Source organism: Arctopsyche grandis, chromosome 4 (assembly GCF_051622035.1).
Source record: "Arctopsyche grandis isolate Sample6627 chromosome 4, ASM5162203v2, whole genome shotgun sequence".
NCBI lineage: Eukaryota > Metazoa > Arthropoda > Insecta > Trichoptera > Hydropsychidae > Arctopsyche > Arctopsyche grandis.
Window position 1 is genome coordinate 16,309,261 of NC_135358.1, and position 24,807 is coordinate 16,334,067.

Sequence of the window (24,807 nt, forward strand, 5' to 3'; positions counted from 1 at the left end):
TGTACTATTTGACCTCTGATATATCAAATGGAGATGCTGGTAGCTGACGTCAAAATTATATTTTATTGTTTGTAAATTCTTATAAAATCCTAAGATGGCATTGTATTATGGAAACAAAATTCATTTTTTTACGACAATTGTCTCACAAAATAAAAACCGAACAAGAAAACAATTTAAAAATCGCTTCCAGACCAGACGCTCACCGAACTGTTTTTTTTTTATTTATTTGTTCATTTTGGTTCTAGATCGTAAACATTTCTATGCACTTTTTGATACGTGCATTTTTTAATCTTTTAAAGCATTGTGCAATAAATATGAATTTCACATTGTAACTGTAACAAATTAACACTTGCATAGACGTATGGGATACGCCGTAAAAAATAATTATTTCCCATTATTATTATTATGGTAAATTTTGGGTCAAACGCTCTTTTTAGTCGTGTATATCTCCATTTAGCGCCATTGTTCAAAAAACTTGAACAATTTACACTCTAAAACAATCATCCAATTAAAGTTCGTACGCACTAATCGCATTTCACACTTTGTCCTTTATTCGTACACCGGTGAAACCCAACGTGTCATTAATCCGATATTAATCCCATTTATTTAAATACCCATTTGTCTAATTTCTTTCTTATATGTTGTGTCGTACGTATGCATCAACCTGATGCATACGTACATCTATAATAAATTCAAATCCAGTTTTCTCCTTTGTCTGTCTGGATTGTTGAAACAGTGCCATACAACATAAAATTGACATTATCACAATCTATTCTAATCACTATATTTTTCCATTTTTATTACATGCAAAAATAAGCAAACATTGGGAAAATAACCTCTTCCAAGAATATGTATGTCACTACATATGTACATATAATACAAAGGTTTGACACGATAAAGTACCTACGTTTGAAATCGATTATAATGTATGTATACATAATGTAAGATTAGATGTACATATGTACATATTAACCAATATTGTAACCTACTGTAACCTAGGTATACAAATACAGTTGTGAATAAACTACATCATTTGTTTGTTTTATAATGGGGTATTAGTGTTTGAAACCGCAATCATTTACATATGTATGTCATAATTAGTATGTACATTGTTCATAACATAATAAAAATGCTATGAATAATGATAAATTGTTAAACTTCCGTTCCTTATTACTTCGTTTATATTATGATATATTCATAATTAATTTTATTCATATTATATGTAACGTATACATACATATTTGCAACATATTCTGTGAACCTTTAACTTATGTATAATTATAATATGTACCAAATTGTTGTGGACTACACATTTATTTGAAAAGTGCACTAAATAATTGTCCACTTCTCTTAACAGCAATGTTTACATAAAACGGAAACATACATACACCCAACATTTTACTAACAGCCACGTTTGAAGGGGAGAATTCTACTCTCGGCAATCGATGATTAGAGAGGAATCCCTCGGGCAGATTACTGGGGGAGATATAGATATAGCCAGCAGCGTGGCTCGGTCGTTAAGCTTCTGCTTAACACTGAGAGGCGCCGAGTTCGATCCCTTGAGCTGACCTCGATTGAAAATAATTTTTCTGAGTATATCTGTAATGCTGCTGGTCAGACCAGGATTTTTGTGACTCCTGGTTGATCGTTTCCTATCAGAGTTTGCTAATTTTCTCTGATTTCATTGTTGAAACGATTCCCGATTAAAAATTGGCTAAAAATCCTTCCTACCCACTATGTCACCACTATTTGAGTATGATTAATGTAAATATTACAATAAAAATGTATGTACAATTCATAGATGTCTCGTTAATTGTCGAGTTTAAGTCAGTGTCTCGTAATTTAGCGACTTATGTATATAATAAAAAAATGCTGTATTGTTTGTAATTTGGCCAGGAAGGCGCATTGGGGTTTACCTGTAATGCCTTCCTGGTATGAAATAAAATAAAATAAATAAATAAATAAAATAAATAAATATTTGGTTAAGGTGCAATGCTCCTATAGGTTTTTTTTCCAAGACTGAGTATACGAATTGCAAAGATTTTAACCACAACATACTAGTCAGTGTGTACATATATACACGTTATATGTAAGTAGACTTCGGCGTTGGCTTGCCTCTCCATTAGTTAACAAAGCGTGAGAGCAAAAAACAAAGGTTGACTATATTGAACTATTTTTTGCGAAAAGCGTCGAGCGACCGCCTACCTCTGGTTACAAGTAGACTAGGCAAATGTAGATAGCAATAGACCGTTCCATCAGTGTTCAAAGCAAGACGGCAGAAAACTTGTAAAAACATGTTTTTTTAATTAATAATAGTGCCCCGACGAATAGCAGAAGTCTAGTTTTGTACAAGCATACCTTGGATTTTACCAGGGATATATCTTTTTTGGGTGGGGAAAGTTGCCAATGAGCCTTATTGATAACACATTATATAAATCAAATAATATCTAAAGCTAACGGAAATATAACAAACAACGTTCACTATCAACCTTAAATTGTCCTTGGCACATGTATTGCTTTTTTTAAATTATTTTAATTAGTTAGACGGAGAATTTCAAATCCTCGCAGTTCATAGAAAATATTCAATAAACATTCGCTAATATTGATGTCCATCGATTTGGCATCTCTAATTCAATTCACAGAACGGCTCACAAAATTAGACAATCTCTAGAAAAACAAAGAATACTGCTCTGCAGTCTTCTTAAGGGGGCTACAGACGCTCTGGAATATCGGAGAGGTCGACCGTGCGGCGACCGATGTTGATGCAGACCGTAAAGAGCGCCACAGACGCTCTGGAATATCGGAGCGCTATGTCTTGCGGTAGACCGTGCGGCGAACGAACAGAATTTGGTTCGACGTGCGGCGTACTGAATGCGATTCGACCCGACGGTGAATTTTCATACACACGCTACGGTCTGCGTCGACATCGGTCGCCGCAAGACATACCGCCCGATATTCCAGAGCGTCTGTGGCGCCCTTAACGTATGTATTCACCGTCAGGTCGAAGCGCATGCAGTACGCCGCACGTCGAACCAAATTCTATTCGTTCGCCGCACGGTCTACCGCAAGAAATACTTCTCCGATATTCCAGAGCGTCTGTAGCCCCCTATAGACATCCAACAGGCGTGCGACAAGGTTTGGCATGAAGGTTTGAAATATAAGCTCAAGAAAAATCTTCCGCACACGTTTTATGCTACCATGAAAACGGTTCCGCGAAAAATCACTCACGGACTTTACACTCAACGGCGTTACGCGCACGAAATTCAGCGACAAATCCCTCACGCGACAACTGGCTCACGGACATTACAATCACAGAAAAATCACTCACGTGACATTACGCTCACTGAATTATTAAAATAGCGTACAAAAACGTTATATTTACACGATAATTATTCCAAAACTCAATTAAACGTATTATTTTAACTTAATTTGAAAAAATTTGAACTGTTATTTTTTCTCTAAAACATTCTAGTTCAACTGCAAAGTTTATTTATGCATCGATTATCAATTTTTGGAAATAATTTCAATTCGATTTCAAAAGCAAATCCCATCCGATGCGGTGCTCTCTTTATTTTATCTCTCTTTTCTTATCCATCTCTCTTTATTTTATCACGAAGGATAAAATAAAGAGAGATCGAAAAAAAATACTTCGAATAGTTTTTGATTGATGCAATGACACGTGTATCACTTGGAATAATTATTGTGTAAAAAAATAAAGTTTTTGTACGCTATTTTAATAATTCCGTGACCGTAATGTTACATGAGTGATTTATATGTGACTGTAATGTCCGTGAGCCATTTGTCGCGTGAGTGAAATTTCGTGCGCGTAACGCCGGTGAGTGTAAGGTCCGTGAAATGTCATGACACCCATCAAAACGTACTTGGAAAATGGAATTTTCCGAGTAAAGCACCAGAAGGACTACTCTTAATTTCACGAGATCAAAGCCGGAGTACCACATGGATCTGTATTGGCACCAGTACTATACACCGTATATACGGCAGACCTCCCTGTATCGGAAGATGTACTGACAGCTACTTTTGCACATGACACAGCCCTACGAGCAGCAACAAAAATGCAGAAGTATCCTCTAAAATCCTTCAATATCAGTTGAATAAATGAGTCAAATGGCTAAATAAGTGGAGAGTGAAAGCCAGCCCTAAAAAAGCGGCCCATGTAACCTTTACATTGAGAAAAGGGAACTGCCCACCCGTCATGATGGAAAACATAATGCTTCCACATAGAGACTCAGTTAAGTATTTGGGAATACACTTTGATAGACGCCTTGTTTGGAAAACTCACATTAAGAAAAAACACGATGAACTTAATCGCATAACTAAAAATATGCATTGGCTAATAGGTGGAAACTCTATGAAGTGGCAATTTTTTCATTCATTCCCCAAATACAATCATTTAGTGATTCAGTTGACGATTATTATTATTTTTAATAGTTACGTAGATGCCTGTAGTAGTAATCGAGGACTTGTATTCACCTAATTAATTTTTCATTCACTTTGTATAGCACCTTATGGGACACGACCCTTGCGCGTGACCCTTGCGTACATATTACGAACTAGCATTTGGCCCTATTCTTTACCCAACACTACAAACAACTCCGCTACCGTCACGATATCGTCAAACGCACGACACGCAAAAAAATGCTTTACATCCGTCAAAATTAGTGTACTTTTTTCCAACGTTTTTTTTTTTTTTTTGGTACGCACGAATCTTAATTTGTAGCGAGTGAAACCGACAACAAAAACGACAATTTAGTGTAGTTTTTAACGGCAACGAAACACGCCAACAACCGACCAGAACGAGCCGGTCGTTGTTCCCGGAGAGTGTCACTCTAATTTGCGCTCACCCACGTCACACGTCTGGCGAAACGAGACACTGAATATATGCGTGAATTCCCACTTGAGCTTTTTCGACGCATATATAAATCCAGGATAGATTTTCATACATTTGTTCCCGATAAACCGTAAATATACATAAATGTATATGTGTCCACTAATTCCACGTGTACGATGAAAATGGACGGACTTTTTCCGCTCGATAAAACCGCATCGTTTGTATTTCGCGATATATATATTTATGTACGCTTTACCAATAGCGATTCAATCTAAATACGCATAAATATATTTCATATAAGTATATGTAATAATATGAAACGTGCAATAAAAATCTGATAAATTGTAACGAAACGTCACATTAGGTATGATTTAGCGAGACGTTCTACGTGTCCATAGTGCGTAAATAAAATACATGATATTGTTTCATGTGTATTATACATGAAGCTAAACAATTTATTGAAAATAATGTTCATACATAAATATGTTCGCAAAATTACTGGATTAAATGATCTGTACTCGATAATTTAGTTTATAAATAAGGAAAGTATTAGGTACTCAGTAGAATTTATGAAGGCTAAAATTTTACTTCGTCTACGAATTTCTGAAATAAAATTAGCATAATACTATATTCAATTCACAATTTGAAGAAATTCAGTGTTTTAAAGCCTTTTTATATATCATATAATTCAACAATTGTGAATGAAAAATTGTATTTTTAAATTAAAAAATATTGTATCAATAGTTATGTAATTTATTATACAGAAGCGCTTTCCAGTAAATATTTGATCTGTTCGGTCGTTATAATTTGTATTCTGGCAATGAAAAGGCTGAGTTTAATATTTGGTAAACATCATTTTGTTATAAATTTTGTATCGTAGAACTCGTTAAAAGCATCTGATATGTTTTATCATCGCGAATATTTATTGTGGTTTTTCTTTTCTGACGTGGAAAAAATAGTCATTGGAGTGATTTCATCTGCGACAAGAAGTCGAGGTTAGATCGTAGTGGGTACTTAGTACAATCATCATTTGCTCCATTGGAGCAAAAAAAAAAAAAAAAGCGTAACTGTAGTTATGTCTTTTCGAACTTGGAAAAATGTCACTTGTTCTTAGTTTTTGCGTGTTTGTAAAAACTACAGCATAAATTTAATATTAAAAATATCGATTCGGTCACGTGATTTGTTTGAGTTTTCCACTTCCAGTAAATAAATTCGCGATGAAAATTTTCACAGTTCGCCGAATTTTACATTTCGAATGGGTACATGTTTTAATTTTATTTTGATATTTGTATAATATCGTTATTGTATACACATAGTATGTACATAGATTGATGACATATCACTGGGTTCTAGAATACTTAATCGCATTTGGGAATTATATTTCTTTAATTTTTTTATCATCCTCCCATACGGAACTCGATTTCTACATAGGATGAAGGATGATGACGTATTGCTTTCCATTTAATCTGCGTTCTTTGTTGAATTTGTACGTAACATCCTTTTTTATTTTATTTTATCCATCGCTCCACCGTCGGGCGCGCCAACGAGATAAGCTTTGTGTATTTTGTACGAAGGAAGCTCGCAAAGTGAATTTACTTATTTAAAATTCTCAGCTGACCCATTTCCCAGAAGATTCTTTTTTTTCGATAAGCTTATATTTTTTAAATACATTCCACGACATAAATAATTTTTCATTTAAATTTTTCAGATTTCAAAATCTTTTTAACAATTGAATATTATGCAGGAGCGAGCAACGCGATTTTTGAATTTTCATCAATGGAAAACTTGGGTCGTATCAAGGGATCGTTAAATTAAAAACCAATCGATTTATGTCGACAATCCAACCAATCGATTTATCTCGACAAACATTTCGAAAAAGTAGTTTTTTTTTCATATGTCTTAAATAGTCAAAAAAGTAGTTTTTTTGACGATTTAATGGGTGTTTCTATAGGGGAGGCGTTATTTTCAGAAAACCGTAAATTTTTTCATGTTTCCGTGGAACAGGACATTGTTTAATATCAATGATTTTTTATTTGACGTGCCCTTGATACCACGAAAGTTTTCAGCAAAAGCACAAGGTCCTTTGATGAAAATCCAAAATTTGTGTTTTTCGCTCCGGCTTATTAAACATTCTTTCGAATTGATTTCTATTCAAATATAACCAAGTACCTACCACTATAATCATCGAGAGTGTCACCGTCGCCAATCTGTTACAAATTAGTGTATTTTCTCCTCTTTCTTATGTACATGTGTATGTGTGTACATAATTCAGGAACAGAAACCCACTTTGTCCAGTCTCGAAGACTTTAAATGTGCAAATCGAAACAAGTCGTCCGTCTGTAGTGAATCTCTCTTGAGACCGGAAAACGATCGACCATTGTCTCGTGTTTCGGTCACGGGGTCATTGTTTTGAATTTTGTTGATTCGTGCGGATGTTCTTCGATTGTGTCAGGTTCGTTTTCCGGGCCACACCACAACGACGGATATTTATTTGCATTACGTCGACCGGTGGTTGCCTTTCGATTGTGTCATCGGATTGATTCATTTGATTTCTCTTGTTGATTTTTTAAATTTTCTTTGGGAAATTCGAGATTCCTCAAGATGACACTATTGCTTAAACTAACGTTATTATATATACATATATTAGTTATTATATATCAATAAATGTGTATATATATATATATATATATATATATATATATATATATATATATATATATATATATATATATATATATATATATATATATATATATATATATGTATGTATGTATGTATGTATGTATGTATGTATGTATGTATGTATGTATGTATGTATGTATGTATGTATGTATGTATGTATATATATATATATATATATATATATATATATATATATATATATATATATATATATATATATATATATATATATATATATATATATATATATATTAGTTATTATATATCATCGTTTTTTATCATGCTTTTCAGTATATGGTTTTTCATTAGGATTTTACAAAACTATCTCCGGTAAGTCTGGGGTAAAAATATTTGGCACATGATTTTTTTTTCTCTAATTGCCAATGTGACATGCATGTGTCGTCGAAAAGCTTTCGTTTTTTTTATTAATTTTAAATATTACTTTTTAAATTTAGCTAATAGACGATGAAAGTTGTCGAATTTGAATCCCAATATACATAATGTTAAAAAAATGTGATATTTATGAATGAGAAAATTAATTTGATTTTCATAAATACATATATTGAAAATGTTATTACATATATACATATGTATGTACATCAATCATTCTTTGGGAAACGTCAGCAGATGGGAATACAGAGTGCCTTCTTGTGTATTTTGGTCCTTTTCCAAATTATTTAACGTCAGAATTTACGCCTTGAATGATCACACTCATTCCACAAGAGTATGAGAATATATTTTTTTTATTTGGTAAATTTAAATATTTATACATATGTATATTCTCGTTATCTTTTCCCGGAAAGTGTGTCACGCTTACTTACCAAGTAAATCAGGGTTTGTGTTTGTTTAACTGTTCATAATTTCTCGAAAATTAATTTTCTTTCGATTTCTGAAAACACGTAGGTATACCATGACTCTCCAAGATGAGTTAATTTCAGCAGGATTTAGACGTAAAACATTGATATTTTCCAAATTTCGTAAAAATTCTGCGTGTAAACCCATCGTTTATTTACGCGAAAACACAAAAAAAATAACACGCGAATGAATGACTTGCGCATTTTGGGAATAGCACGTGCTTTTTCGCATTTCCGAGTTTTCCCAAAATTTGCATATTCGGTTTTAACTTCCTAAATGTTGGAGCGAAAAATTTTATTACGTATTTTTTCGCGTATAATTCAGAGAGCGACGTGAATATTTAATAGCCTTTCAACCCGCGTTGACTTGCTTTTTTTAATTTTTCAGTAGTGTTTTTGAATCATGAATTAATCTTCCAGTTTTGTTAATTCGAGCTGTTAATGTTTTGCTATCAAATTATTAAAAATTCTAAAACATTTCAAACGAAAACAAACTTATTCGTACATACAATATAGTACACTTTCACGCTAGTTTGTACAGTACAGAGAGAATAAATAATCGTACAACGTCAATTTTGCGGTTTAAATAATAAATTAATCATGAATAAGTAAACTTCGATATCAAGTTTTCGCAGGATCATATAACACAGAACTGGGGTTTTATGGAAATTCGCTCATTAATGTAAATTTGTTGCCATACCTCAATGATTGTTTAAATAATTCATATACTTTCATAGTAAATGGACACTGAAATAAATATATTGTTTAACAAATTTAACAACATTCAATCACTATAATTGATCACACTCCCGCATACGTACCTGAAATTTGTATAATCATTTACAGCCATTCACCACCCACTGCTGGATGAAGGCCTCTTCAACAAGCTTCCATTCATCTCTGTTTTGCGCAACTCTCATCCCTCTCACCCACAAATATTTTTCTAATTTCGTCTACTCATCTTCCTTTCACCCTTTTACATTCTCTCGGGTACCATTCCAGCGCTTCTTTTGTCTACTTTTCGTTCATTCTTCAAGCTACGTGAACCGCTTATTGCCATTTCAATCTCTTCACTCTCTCCACTATATTCGCTACCCTTATCAAACCGTATCAAAACTTATTCCGTTTCTTATCTCTGAAATTTATATTTATGTAATACTAAATATGTATGTATGTATGGATGGATGATCATTCGGAATAATTCCAATAAATTTTAAAGCTTATTCTATTTGTTTTTCATATAAAACACAAACCAGCAGCATAGACTAGTGCTTAGCATATATTGCTATGGTCAGTGTGGTTATGAGTTCGAGTCACACTGGTTCCTGCTGGCCAGATCTTGGTTTATTACCAGTTCGGTCGTTTCTTATCAGGGTTTGCCAACGATTCCTACAAAATTGGGTCGCCCTCCCCATTTATCTCGTGAAATCTTGAGTTATTGTGTTATATCCCAGGATTCGCCGGGTTTTTCCCCACAGATATCTCTGGATTGTATAAAATTCTTATTTTTGTATAAAAATGTTTATTGATCATATAGTATGCGTTGCTTATTGATCGTATTGTATACGATGTTTATTGAGATCGTATTGTATACGATGTTTGCGATGTCTGACCATAGATGTCATGTATGATTTCGAATTATGTAATAATTATTGGTCTACATCACGGCCTCGAAAGGTCAAAAGATCGAAAAAGCTAAGATCGAAAATCGAAAGATCAAAAATAATGTATGCATGGTGAACGGTACTATGTTTATATAATATATATCAGTGGCGTGCGGTGAAATTATCTCTCTTTTTGTCGTACAGCCTTGCTTTATGTGCGCGGGCAGGATACGGGGTGAAAAGCCTGTTCCTCTTGTAATTGCTCGCGCAAATTAAGTGAGGCCGTCCAACGGGGGGAAAGAGAATGTTACCACACGCCACTAATATATGTATATACTCGGTCTCCGTGACGAGCCAGAATGTTAAATTACAGAAAACGCAAATATCGGAAGGGAAAGATCGAAAATCCAAAGATTTTAAGTCGAAAGATCAAAAAAAAGGGTGCATGGTAAACGGTACATACTCACTTAATTTGCGCGAGCAGGATACAACAGGAACAAGAGGAACAGGCTTTTCCTCCCGTATTAATGGGCGTGCGCAGAATACGGGAGAAAAAGCCTGTTCCTCTTGTTCCTGTTGTACCCTGCTCGCGCAAATTAAGTGAGTATGCACCGTTTACCATGCACTCTTTTGTTTGATCTTTCGATTTTCGATCTTTGCCTTCCGATATTTGTGTTTTCTGTAATTTAACATTCTGGCTCGTCACGTAGTCCCGTATATACTACCCGCTTTTCATATGTTTTCATGGTAAACGAACATTTTCGATTTTTCGACCTTTCGATGCGGTTACGGTCACCGAATAATTATGTATTAAAAAAAAATATATATATATGTATATATATATATATACATATAATTTCTTGATGTTTATAGTACAGTCGTCGCATTGGAGCGATCTGTAACGGCTAGTATACATTGATTGATTGAATAAAATAAAATAAATAAACATACAAAATCGAGATTTTTTAAATATCAAAGCAGTACTTAAATAATTTTGATGTGCGATTTTCACTTCTCGGGTTAAAAGCTTTTATTCTATAACTATATATATATAGTATATGTAGTGAAAGGGTTCATTTAATCTAATTCCTACTGAATCGATCGAGTGAAAAATCACCAGCACGTGTATATGTATGTACATACATAGCATGTGCCCAACGTTTGATCTTTACGATACGATCGCTCTTTCGATAACCAGCGACCTTTTTGACTGAATTATTCAGAACTTTCTGCGATCTTCTATTTCGAGAGATTTTCTCGAAACTCACTGAACAATTTACCGCCTTGTGAACCTTGACTACGGTACTTCTGAAACGTATTGCGTCTTCCCAACTCCACGCCCAAACTCTGCGAAATAATTATGTCACTCCTATTGTTCCACTCGGTCGATTCTGCGCTATTGTCCTCGCCGCTTATTGTTACAAATAGTTAAATTTTCGTCTGCTGAAATTCCCTTTATCTTACACCGTAACGAACCACTTGAAATTAATATGTAGATTCTGAATAAATATGTATATGCATATATAATATGTATGTTTTTGACACGAGTAATAAATATATCCTCTCGTATTAGGTGTTTTGTATGTATGAAAAACATTGTCTTCGTTTCGCTTGACATACAAACGTGCACTTAACACTTCTATGTCTATGACTTTCTACAATTACGATCATGATTACACTATTAACGCGGCTTGTTATGATTATTTATTACGCTCAATGGTAATGAAATTGCTTGGAATGTGAATTGCTAGCAATATTCCCCCCTATATAAACGATGTACTTACTTATGAATGCACTCTTTTAATTTTTTTAAAATAAATTTTGAGAAAATTTGTCGTACATGTGAATCGAGACGCACTACTCTCGATTTTATTGATCTATCTTGACCTTTATATATCATTGATTCTCATTGATATATTTTATATTAATTTGAGTTCTTGGAACGTTATGTGTCTTCGTATGAAGATTTTCACGTTTCCAATTTTCTCTTCTGTAGAAAAACAATATTATTTTTTTTCGTCTCATATCTTAAATCTTCCGTGAAAAGTTGAGCACTTTCTTTATCTTTTTAAAAAGGTTGTCACGAACAGATGACACAATTTTCCGCACATTTTCCTCTCCATTCCTGACATTTGTATTCCCTGATGTGCATTCGCATTAATACCGTTATAAATATGAAATAATAAAAAAAAGTCTGCACATGTATAATATATGTATATTATAATGAAATTAAATATTGGTGGTTTTTTTTGTCAATTTTTATAAAATCTAAATAATTGTGATAGTATGTATTATATATATTTATTAAAACAGGGCTGTGTAGTAAATAAAATCGAATACAATTCCGACTTCGATTATTTAAATCAGGTTTATTTCTAGACAAATGTATGTATGTATATGTAAGAGTATATCCAAATATAAAAATACAATCAATTTCAGGACAGATTCAAACTTTTTTTTCTTTATTATATTTTTTATGAATACATAATTGAATTATTTTATACATTCCTACATAGGAAATAAACTATATTATTTGTTAAAAAATAACCCGCACATTTTCCCCATTTTTTAATTTTCAACTTTAACCTGTCAAGCTAAAAAACACTGCACGTCTTTTTTAGATAGTTTTGCATGCCTGATCTATGCTATAGCACCCAGGCTAAAAATCTTTGTATTTACAATATGCTTGAAATTGAATGTAGGAGAAATTTTTCGAAACTTGGTGAGACATGCTTTTTACCACACAAGACCAAGGACGCGCCCATGCCGTACGATTCAGTGTTTTTTGCGCCTATAGTCTCTTCTCTACATATTATCGGTAAATAATACGAAAAAGACAATGATAGTAACTTTGCGTCTCAGATCTGCGTTCATTGGGCATTGGCAAAGCACTCGTCGCAAACGGTTACCTGACAACTCGTTCACAGATTTTCCGTAAACCGATGATGCGCTCCAGGCATTACGTATACGGCCATCTCTTTCTCACCCCGTCTGTTCACCATGATCTTGTTTACTATGCCATTACGTATGCAGCCATCTCTTTCACAGACCGTCTGTTATCGGTGAAAAAATGGTCTGTGAAAGAGATGGCTGCATACGTAATGGCAGAGTAAACGATATCATGGTGAACAGACGGGGAGAGAAAGAGATGGCCGTATACGTAATGCCTGGAGCGCATCATCGGTTTACGGAAAATCTGTGAACGAGTTGTCGTGTCACCGTCGCAATCACGCGCCCTACACGTTCGTTAGCAATTCAATATTTACGTTATTATGTAAAAAAAATCGAATAAATAAATGCGAGATCGTATTCGCTTGGTTTTTAACGACTTGGTCAAAAAGCCACGACTCCAACTCCAACTTCACAGCCGTGATGTAAATGTTTTGCAATTTAAGCAAATAAATATCTTCGTTACGGTCCTTTTGCTAATTTAATGATCGTTTAAACGTCGCGCCGCAAAAGGTTAAATGGATCGAAATAATATATGGGCGGTTTAACCTTAATCGCGTCAAATCTTATTATGAAGCATTAATTACTTCGTTGAATAAAATTTATTTTATTCTAAATCTATGCTTTAAAGTATTGACAAATTTCATTGAATTGTCATTCAAATTGCGTTCTCCCGATCGAATGTTCTTTTTTTATAGTTTCGTTTTTTACGATCACCTCCGTGTCTTTCGAAACGTAGATTTGCAGGGAAAAGGTTAAGAATATATCTATTTTTTATTGCCGTTTCGCATTGAGAGGCCGCCTCCGTGTGTCCACCCACAATCTAACCTCCCACGCACCCCCATACCTGCCACGGACTTCTAGGGGCACCTTTACTCACCTTATAATACATGTATGTAATATGCGACAAGTGTCGTCCGTGCGATACTCTACATATACGAAAAATACTATTTATGTATGTATATACGTATATATACAAAATTACCAATTTGTCGGTTGAGGGCTAAAATAATTCGGTCTAAATATTCCGCTCGTATCGAGCCTGAACAAAGTATTCTTCCGTTCTTACAATACGTCGTTTAAATAAATTACTCACTAATTAGTTTATCTTTTCCGACCATTCCTGACACGTTCAGATAACTAAGTTTGCGCTTAAATTTAATGTTGTAGAAATATCATCTCTAGAATGTGAAGTTGTTGTGCTAAAATGTAAATTATTAACACCTGGAATGTTTGCTTGGGAAATATATTCTCAAGAATGTATTATATTAGACAAAGCATTGAAACGATAGCTATTTATATGTATGTATTTGTCAAAAGTACCTACTTTGTACTTGAGACTAAATACTAATGATATTATTCTTTATGAATTTCATAAATCTAGCATTTTAATATCAAATATTAAACAATTGTATAATTCTACAATAATGTGATAGAAATATATCTCAGAATTTCAGAATTAGGTAATAGTAATCTTGAACCGTTTTCCGGGATGAATATTTTGTATTTGGGCGGATTTTTTTTTCGTCTTATCTGTTAAGTATTAATTAAATACAGTATATTACACACTAGATCTGTTCCGCTAAAAAAACAGGTAAAAAAGCTAGAAGAGAAAATAAAAATAATAAAATATGACACATCGATTTCTTGGTGCACAGATATTGTATGTCCATTTTTAAATTTGCATCGAATTATAAGTTTGTAGATGCTGGAATAATTCAGGTTTTTTCTTTCAAGGTAATTTACACCACATAAATTTCTTTGAAAAGAATTCGATATAATTTCAAAATGGACATACATATGTGCACCAAGCCATCGACGCCTTTAATAATTTAATGTCTTACAATTCTTACGTTAGGATCAACAATCAATGCGTATTACTGTTTTTTTTTTTGCTTTCTTTATAACATAATGTTTTTAATTCCTTCCATAGTTACCTAATACGGTTATATAATATTAAAGAGCGAATCATGTCGAGAAATGTGCTAGCTTTTTATCCAATATCCGCACATTACCGGTAACATGCGGTTTGCGTGCCTTTATTATTATTCCAAGGGTCGTGGAAAATCATCCGGAAAATTCTCGGAATGAAAGTACGCAGCGACATTGCCAAAGCATTTTGTACGCTTTTCGTGCGTCAAATGTTGCATAAACATATAACGCGATCAGAATATTGCAATCTGACATAGTTTGCAACTCGGCACCATACAAGGTCCCGACAAGGTTAAGTGGTTTCTGCGTTGAAGCGTGTCACACCGACTTTTCTTATATAAAGCCGTACTTTTTGTTGCAAATTGTCACTGCAATATACATACAAACTGTTTTCACGTCGATGAAAACGCGATCGTTTGCATCCGGTGTTGATTTAGCTATTATTCTAGGTTTTTACATAGTGCATGTATTTTAATGCAGTTACCTTATCTTACTAATGCGGTTGGGCATATTTTATCTTTTAATTATATGTACGTTTGCATATTAATATTTTCATTGAAAAATCATGTAATGCAAATTTTTAATTCAAAAACCACACATAAAATAATTTATAATTTCAAATTAGAAAATTTAAACCGCTACTTATACAAAGAGACTTTGTAATACCTTTAACTAAAACTTCCAGTGAATTCATATGATTGTGACGTCATTGTCACGAAACTTAACGTCATTGTCACGAAACTGTTGGGACAATGACACGGCGCCCCCCCCCCCCCTTTCATTCCTTGAGAATTATCTCACAAACCTAACCTGTTTCTTAACCCGGTGTAGGACAGAAATTCCCGGGAATTTACGGAAATTTTGATGTACCGTGTCGGGATTCGGGGAACATATTTTCATCAAAACGTTATTTAGATGTTATAATGAAGGCGAATGTGTTTGACGATGAATGAAAAATTATACAAGGAGCTTTCAAAGATCAATCTACAAAATAAACTAGATAAAAATAGCCTCGACTTAAAAACAGAAATGAAAATATACATGTTTGACCGGAGAAATTAATAAAAGTGTTTTCGTGTCTTTTGACTATAAAACCAACTTCAACCGAAACTGAAAAGTTTTGCCATAGCTGAAAATATTTGTGTGAAATCTAGAAATAGGATTTCGTATTTTCATTTAAATATTTTAGTATTCAGAAGCTATTTAAAATAAATTACTATTATAATTGAATTTTTTTCAGTTAATAATAATTCAGTTATTAATAATAAAAAATAAATAAAATTGAACGGAATAAATTTCAAATCGTATTTCCCGGGAATCCCGGTAACGATCCCGAGCTCCGTCCCGTATCCCGGGAATGGAAAAAATCCGGGAAATCAGATTCTCTTGTTTGTAGTAGATTCACGAAGAAGTTTTACTTCTATAATGTGCATTCTGCGAAGTGTGGGCTACGGTAATCGAATTTGATCAAATAAATTGAACTTTATATTGCATGATAGCGCAACAATCACATGTAATATTCATAAGTTGTAATAACCTCAAGACCCTATTGTAGTTTCGCCCTATTTTACGGTCTAAAAAGGGATCCCATATAAAATGTTAATAAAAACCCCCCATAGCGTATTATGAATATTACGTACACATTTCACAATACACGTAGGTATATGTTCATGTGTGAGCGTGTTTTTGTGTGAGATTCTAATATTTTCTCACCATCTCTTGGATAATGTAATCATCGGGTTGTATCTGATCTTCAAATATTTCAATTAGCATATATGTAAGTGTTTTTATATTGATTAGTACAACCTTCTTGCATTTATTCAACGCTTTTATAGGTTACTGAATTACTTATGTTCGTTATGAATTTAATATATCTAATTAATAAATAAAACGCTCGTCGTGTGGTAAAATTTTGCAAATAAATCAGCACTCCCACTGTTTATTTCCTGAATGAATAAATAAACAGAGAGGCCACCGGTAATCTGATGACATCATTTTTACCCTGGAACAAGGACACGTACGCAATATCATTTGACCTTATTGGGTGATGCCAAAAGCACGCAAAAATATAATGCAGTAACAAGAAAAATTATTTAAAAAACATGAATACGCGGATAATCCACGTACGGGGTGACTAGTTCAGATTTTCTTGAATATTTTAACGGACTGAGCGCGTTTTATTTTTAGAATTTCCTTTTAAACTTTCCTCAACGTATTTTTTGTTGAATATTTTATAAAAAAAATGTCCGCGGTCTTTTGCGAAAACTGCGATATTTCTTACACTGAGGGGTGTCTTAAATTATGTACATTGTTTTAAAATAATTTATACAATGCCAAAGTTGTAATCATTAATCATCAAAAATGTGCTGGTTTTTTTTTTGTTTTGTTTTCACGCTAATGCGTTGAATTTTCACAGAGTTATCGAAGGTTAACCGATTATGTCTGCTCGTTCGAGCTTCAATATCTGCATATTAAATTTATTATCGTTTATAATATTGTGCGTGTTCTGATTTCCGACGATATCGTTGTTTATCATGCGTGTGTATAAAATAAAATATTAATATGCTCGTTTTATTTTTTTTATATTAATAGGTTACAAGTAAGCGTGTTTAATGTCGCCTTCTGTTTTTCATCTTCGTATACGTGAATTTATGATGCGAAATTTCATATGGAAATGAATACGTCGAAAATATCCCTCGAGTGAGTGTCTCTCACGAAGGAATTTTCAAGCGAAATTTTTCATTAACCCCTAGAGTGCTATTCGCTCGCTCGCTTCACCAATTTTTTACGGCAATACATTCACAACGTCTCTAAAGTCATTTCCGGTTTTCAAACACATTTAAATTTGATTATTCGTCTCTAACGAATGTTTATTATAACATGTATATAAATATGAGGACGTGTTTTCTGTGTTGGTCTGAGGTAAAAATCTGAATATCATTTGAACTTCGATATATTATTATATTTATTTACGTACATATGTATGCCACAGTGTATTTACAGTTGCCAAAAACGACACTGACCAAACATTTAAACAAAAAAATAATTCACTTTAAAAGAAAAAATACATAAATAAAAGTATGATATGATAAACATTTTAAAAATTGTAAACAAATTAAGAAAAAAATATATATATATACATACATATATAGATAGTCAACAGTATAGCTCGGTGGTTGGGTTAATGCTAAACACCGAGAGGTTCCCGGGTTCAAGTCCTGGGTTGAACTCAATTGAAGAGAATTTATTCGGAGTATTTCTGCAGTGCTGCTGGTGAGACTTGGATATGTGTGACTCGGAAGTCGATCGTTTCCTATCAGAGTTTGCCAATTTATCTGATTTCATTATTGAAGTGTTTCCTCATCAAATTGGCAAAACCTTCCTACTTACTATGTATTCGTCACCACTATTTGAATATGATTTCAAATGTATATATGTATAAGCTTAAAACCATGGGTATCGCTCGGAGGAAAAAATCCATAATAGCATTTGGGTAAAATATAAATTGAAATATAAAAAAATATATGTATGTACATGTAAATTATGGATTCGTCATGATCTCGAAAAGGCGATATTGAAAAATTTATTCATAAAACTTTTCGTCAATGACACATGTATCGCGACATGTGTATATCTCATCATATGTGAGGCCTGGATACCTTAAATTATAGAAATATACCTTAAAAATATCCATCTACCAATTATGTAACTGAAGCATGACTTTCGATTGAAAGTACCTGAATATTTTTTTCTCTTGAAAATTGCAGAGCAAATATATTTTTAAATTTTCATTTTCTGATAAGGAGTTAGTACGCCCTTAAAATTGAGCGCTTAATTCTGAACGAAGTTCGCTTTCGGTCGTTATTAGCTAAAGTTACACACAACTTGCGAAGCTGTGCAGCGTACAGGACCGGTTGTTCTCGATCGGTATCATCACGCCTCTCGTTACATCATCTCGTTCACGGTTGGTAGCTTTTTGACCCACATTTGTACGCAAATTCAACGCAGTGCTTAGATAATCATCTACGCGGTCAACGAAACTTCCGCATTTTCAATAAACTATTATTAGAATTTACTTGTTTTTTTTTTGTCAAATCGTAAAAGAGCTTTCCCAATCTAGCGCAGTGTTGAATTCATTCAAGGTTTAAATCATTCCAATATACGCTTTTGCGGTTCTCAAGCCTTGAATACAATACGGCTGTGGTAAACTACATATTTGATTACATGTCATTTACAATGTACATAGTATGTATTGTATTAAGTAAAATATATTTTGAAATCAGTGGTTATTCTAAAATGACAGCTGTCATCAATATTTTCTAAATAATTGTGTACTCGATTTAGATAGTAATATTTAGCTCAGCTATTTCTCCATGTTAATCATTTTTACTAACCTCTTAGTTCAGAATCGATTTGTCGTCTGACGAAGTTTGGGTTCTTATCCGATCGTTTTCAAACTTTGCCGTTTTGCTCGGTTTGGTCATCAATATAAGTGGAAATGACGTCCGCCATTACCATGGTGAAAAATAATCGTAATAGACACGTTTGAAAATACTGCATCTTCGTTCACGGTGACGTCTATCGTCCACACTGTCCCATTTGTCCACACTGTTCTGATCGTTTTTTCCCGTTTCGCCCCCCTCTCGCTATGGCAGATTCAGCACTTTGCCATACTCGTGATCAAAGTTTACGGAGAGAATTGGTGATTTCTTAATTGGGTTTTTATATATTTTATAAACAAAATATAGAAGAGGTTAGTTTTTAGAAAACATTTTTTTATATACATATATTTTTTTACTTTATTACCATTGTCTTGTTGCTTCAGGGGTTTCTAGTCGTGTTCTGGAGAAGATTCGAGGGTTTAGAATTTATTGCAATAAACTATAATTTGTGTTTGTAAAAACCACTAGCACACCTGATCTATGCTATGGTAATCCAGGCCAAAACTCTCCCACTTGAGTGTTTTTGGTGATATTTTATCCTTGTATTGACAGGTTTGACAGTGATCTATAACGTGATCCCCGTATTTGAAGAAATGTAGGAAAAACTTTTCGAAATAATATAGTACCCCCTGAATCTCACTATCTCACCCCCTGAAGTGTTTTCAGTGATATTTTATCCTTGTAATGACATAAAATTGACAGTGATCGATAACGGTGATTCCCATATTTGAAGAATTGTAGGAGAAACTTGTCGAAATAATAAGATCGTACGAATTAATAAGGACATGAAGATACGCCCATCAGAACTGGAAACCACAATCGCGTCCTGTCGCATTTTTTTGTGTGTTCTTACCATAAACCTTGACGTACACCATGTTTTATCACATTGCGTTAGAATTACATAGACCTAAATCCATTTGAATCTTTCGTTTCATATCTAGGAATAGATTAAGTCGTCAAATGTGGTATCACAAATTGATTTTTGTATTTTGTTGTAGTGAATTATATGACTCATTGATTGGTTTTAAAAAAAGTCTCGACCATTGTTAGCTAGATTTTGCTATTTCGTTGTTACCGTTTTGGTCAAATTACCACTACCTCCTATAGTCGTTCACGTTTGTTTCAATCGTACTGGCCATTGAATTTAAAATGTCATTAGCCCAGTTCCTTATATAAAAGTCAGTGCCATTGTCTGCAGTGTGGGTGAATCTTTATTATTTCTCATTGTTCCCCCATCTGCATCCCAGTATTAACGTACTTGCACTAGGAGAAATATTTCCGATTTTCATGCTGAAACCCGGAATTTACCTGTACATAAATTTTGCGTAGGATTTACGAGGCTCAGTATCCATTTAGAGTATTCGCTGTACCGCGGGATCTTCTCTCCGAAAGTAATTTTCTTTATGGCCGATAAATTTGTAAATTTTCTAGTTCGGCGATTCGCTCAGAAACTTTAGCAATTTTACAACCGTCCCTATAGCCATTACGTACCCTGTGTATGTACATATGTATGTATGTTCTCAAACCATTTGACCAAGACATGGGTTCGTGTTTAGAATATATATTGCTTTTCCATTTGTCATTAAATTGTACTAATTCAGAATTTAATAGCAACAACTTGTTTCAAATACTATATTTATATTTAAAGGAGAACATAATTTATATGTTTAAAGTAAACACTCATTCTGTCATTTCAATATATCATGGCTTCAATAAATATTTGCCTGGATTGTTTTCTTATTGTCAAATGTTTGATAAACTACATACGTCAGGCTTTTTAACCCTTTGACTGCTTTATTATTATTATGTATATTTAATTATTTTAAATACCTACATTTATCATATTATCCTCAAGCACTTTATGAAATAAAATTATATACACATTAATTGTGCTATTTATGTGGGCCAATTTAGTACTTCTTTAGGCCGTCTTTATGTAAATTTATTTGTATCCTTATTCATATGACGAAACGTGTGTAACCATCTAGGTTTTATATTGTGGTAAGAAAGTTGAATTTGAGTTTTCAATGTGTATCACAATAATTTATGTACATACATACAAATGTACTTTAAAATCATATTTTGTTTCATTACCCCTGAATTTGTTAATGAGTATCTCTTTCATTTTTAACGATTTATTTGTATAACCTTCACTGACTGTTTTTCATGGTGGAATATCTGATTTTGAACCACTTCCACTCTTTTGTTTCACAACTTTGATATTTTAACGACATACGGGGGTTAGCTCTCATTAAAGTAAGCAATTGTTTCCGACAATGCTAGAAGAATTTAATCATTACCGAAATCCTCAGAATCGACTGTCAGATCGTCGTGATGACAGCTGACTATCAGCTGCGCCTGCTCACCGCCCCTACTTAACTTCACTTGTTACACAATTGAATAATTATAGCAATTACTTTTTTCACAATATCTCATATAAACATTATATTACGAGCTTTCACACTTTCTCGTTTTTAATCCATTTTTAATCCACTAATAGATTATATTGTTAAACTTATTATTTTAAAAGTAATTTATCGCGAACATTTGAATCGATTTACGAGAATTTGGCTCATCGGCACGCTTCGAGTTTCTATTTCGGTCCCTTTTCTAAGAAACGAGCACAACATTCTGGCAATCGAACATCCAGATCGTAAAAATAAAACGAGATTTTATTAAAAACACCCTGTTCGTACTTGATGCTTTTCAAATAACTAGACCGCTCCATTTGTGTTCAAAGCAAGCAATTATTTTTCTAAGAAATTGACAACTATGAACAATTTTTTGTGCGAAAAGCATCCATCGACCGCCTAAAACTGCTCGTAAGTCATACTATGACTATATTATATTTTCAATTTATTCACTCGTTGACAACGCGCCGAGTCCTCTTTGATAACTGTCAGTAGGTATTCAGCTTTTGCAGTTGAGTAAATTTTACGTTTTGCGTATATTTGCGTATGGTGAAAAGTGCTATAATTTTGATTTACGACATGTACGTTTCTTCAGTTGTTGTTGCGGTTCCGCTACGACAGCAATATTTCGTTCTCGTTCCTCTCATTTCCCGGTTTTCCGCCCTTGTCGATATGTTCGATGTGACAGGAGCCGGATTTTCCTCAAATTCTTCGGCCTGCGGTTCGATTGGAGCTCCTTTGATCGTGCTCCAATTGATATTTATCTCCAACGAACACTTTCATCCTCAATATGACAATTTATATTTGATCGAACCTATCGTGAGTATTTGTCTATTGCTTTTTGCGTCGTTAGAAAAAGTTATCGACGTTGATTATTTTTGAGCGCTTTTGTCTATTTGTAGACCGTCTTTGTTTGTTCGTGTGGCAAATGTTATTTGTGTTATCGCGTAAAAATTTTGGTGCAATTAATATAGCTCTTCCTCGTAATTGAGCTGGGTCACTTTCGAAGTGCTCTTTGTTAGATTAGATTAGGACAAATTAGCGTTTCGATAGAGTAGCGTTCACTTTCCGTCTTCCGCATTGCACGTATGGTCTTCTGCCATTCCAATGGTGTTTTGGTTGTGGTTCGTGCGAGAGTAGAATTAGTTGATCGTGATGTCGATGCTGGTGTGGGCTGCAACTAGCAGCCAAACAGTCAAAGAACCGGTCGACTTCCAGTGTTACTCGCAGATGCTTGTCCTTGACTACCAGTCTTTTTCATCTCGCCATTTCTAGGTTAATAGCTGACTTGTCTGCCTCACGTTACTTCCACCATGTGCTCAGCTCTTAACCTTCGTTCAATTTTTGACATAATAAGTCAATCCATGTTTGTACAATATGTTCAGAAAGGTCACGCATATTAATATTTCAGTCAAACGACAATTAGTCCTTATTGTTTACTCAAGCTAGTAATATGATTTTCGTTAGATTTTTCATAAATGTACTTCATTTTTCATAAATGTAAGATTATTAGTCATTTTCATTGTATGTACATTAGTAACATTCATACGCAAATTCGTTGCCTGGCTCTGATTTGCATTTTTGATTAATTGTGCAGATGGTATTTCTTAATTGAGATCTTTTACTTCATTTATTATACGTATGTATGTATGTACATTCTAACACTATTTATTTTTCAATTTTCATTCATAAAATGTACGTTCAGTGTTGTTATTAAAATCACATATGTACGTAGGTCAATGACATTTCGTCTTTCTTTTTTTTTTATAAGAGAGTGTTTACCATTTTTCATTTTAAAATTCTTTTCATCTTTTGTTTATCTTTTACAGGGTGGATATCCTGCCAAGTTGAAAAAGGTTCTCATAGTAACGGCACCCCTTTGGTTCAAAGCTCCTTTCAAAATTTTACGGCTATTTGTCAGGGAAAAGCTACGGGAACGTGTCTTCACTGTTAGTGTTCCACAGTTACCATTACACGTTCCCCGAGCTTCTTTACCGCGCAATTTAGGAGGACCTTTGCAGATAGACCATGAAGCTTGGTAAGAATAAGTATATATGCATGTATTTTTTACTGCACCAATTACTAATTAGCATCTAATGAATGTACATATATTTGTTTTCAGGTTGCTATATTGTTTTAAATCAATGAATAATTGCAATGGAACAGTTGGAGATATACCCAATTACATCATCAACAATCACCTTTCGTCAGGTACGGACATTCTCCGTATTATGAATGGAAATAGTGTTCAAGCAAAAATTAATCATACTATGAATTCAGATAACATATTCGAGGCAGAGGATAGAATCAACACGCCAAATCTTGCTAATGGTAATCCAAAAATGCATATAATCAATCATACTGAATTAAAACGTGGAAAAAAGGATAATAATAATGCAGACATAGACTCTGCCTGTGGAGATAAATTGAATGCTGGTAGTTCTGGCGACGAAGAAGATTTAAAGATTTCTCGTGAGTTGTCAATGCCGTATATACGTATGTATACACAGCTGTCATTTAAAAATTAATTGTACTTATATAGATTTATTTCTGTTTTCAGCAAACAACCACACGCTGTGGTGTCCTTACACGTCGCTACAGTGTGGTTCTGCTAATTCAGATTTTTCAGACGACGACAGCCTGGCGGCAGGTGACGGAGCACTCACACCGGCCGCATTTTTGGCACGCGTGAACCTTTTAGGTCGAGAAGGTCTAATTGAAGAATATGATGAAATTAAACACCGTCCACTCGATGGCACATTTATACATACAAGGTTTGTTTTTGCATATTTTTAAATATATTAAACTGGGTTTTTTTTTCGTGTTAATTATATTCTTCTTTTATTGTTACAGTATGAAAAATAACCTTCCTAAGAATCGTTATAATGACGTTCTCTGCTACGACCACTCTAGAGTTTGCTTACAAAGGCAAGATGAGAGCGATATCTGCAGTGATTATATCAATGCCAATTTCGTCGATGGTTATAAAGAAAAGAATGCTTTTATATCCACTCAAGGTAATAAAATGAACAAATTCGACTTAATCCTAATTTTTAAAATTACATTTCTAATTACTTCATTTAT

General features: G+C 33.8%; 1 protein-coding gene across 5 annotated transcripts in view; it reads left to right on the plus strand.

Moving 5' to 3' along the window:
• The window catches only part of Ptpmeg2 (Protein tyrosine phosphatase Meg2), a 57,527-nt gene that overhangs the window by 30,167 nt on the left and 2,553 nt on the right, over positions 1–24,807 (plus strand). For 2 of the 5 annotated variants that reach the window (XM_077428939.1, XM_077428938.1), the window contains exons 5-9: positions 23,553–23,761; positions 23,846–23,934; positions 24,004–24,195; positions 24,284–24,497; positions 24,577–24,740. In XM_077428939.1, coding sequence (XP_077285065.1) covers positions 23,553–23,761; positions 23,846–23,934; positions 24,004–24,195; positions 24,284–24,497; positions 24,577–24,740 — 868 coding nt within the window. Of the gene's footprint in view, positions 1–22,298; positions 22,543–23,552; positions 23,762–23,845; positions 24,196–24,283; positions 24,498–24,576; positions 24,741–24,807 lie in introns of those variants that run through there. The other 3 variants (XM_077428937.1, XM_077428936.1, XM_077428942.1) reach the window with 2 other exon arrangements.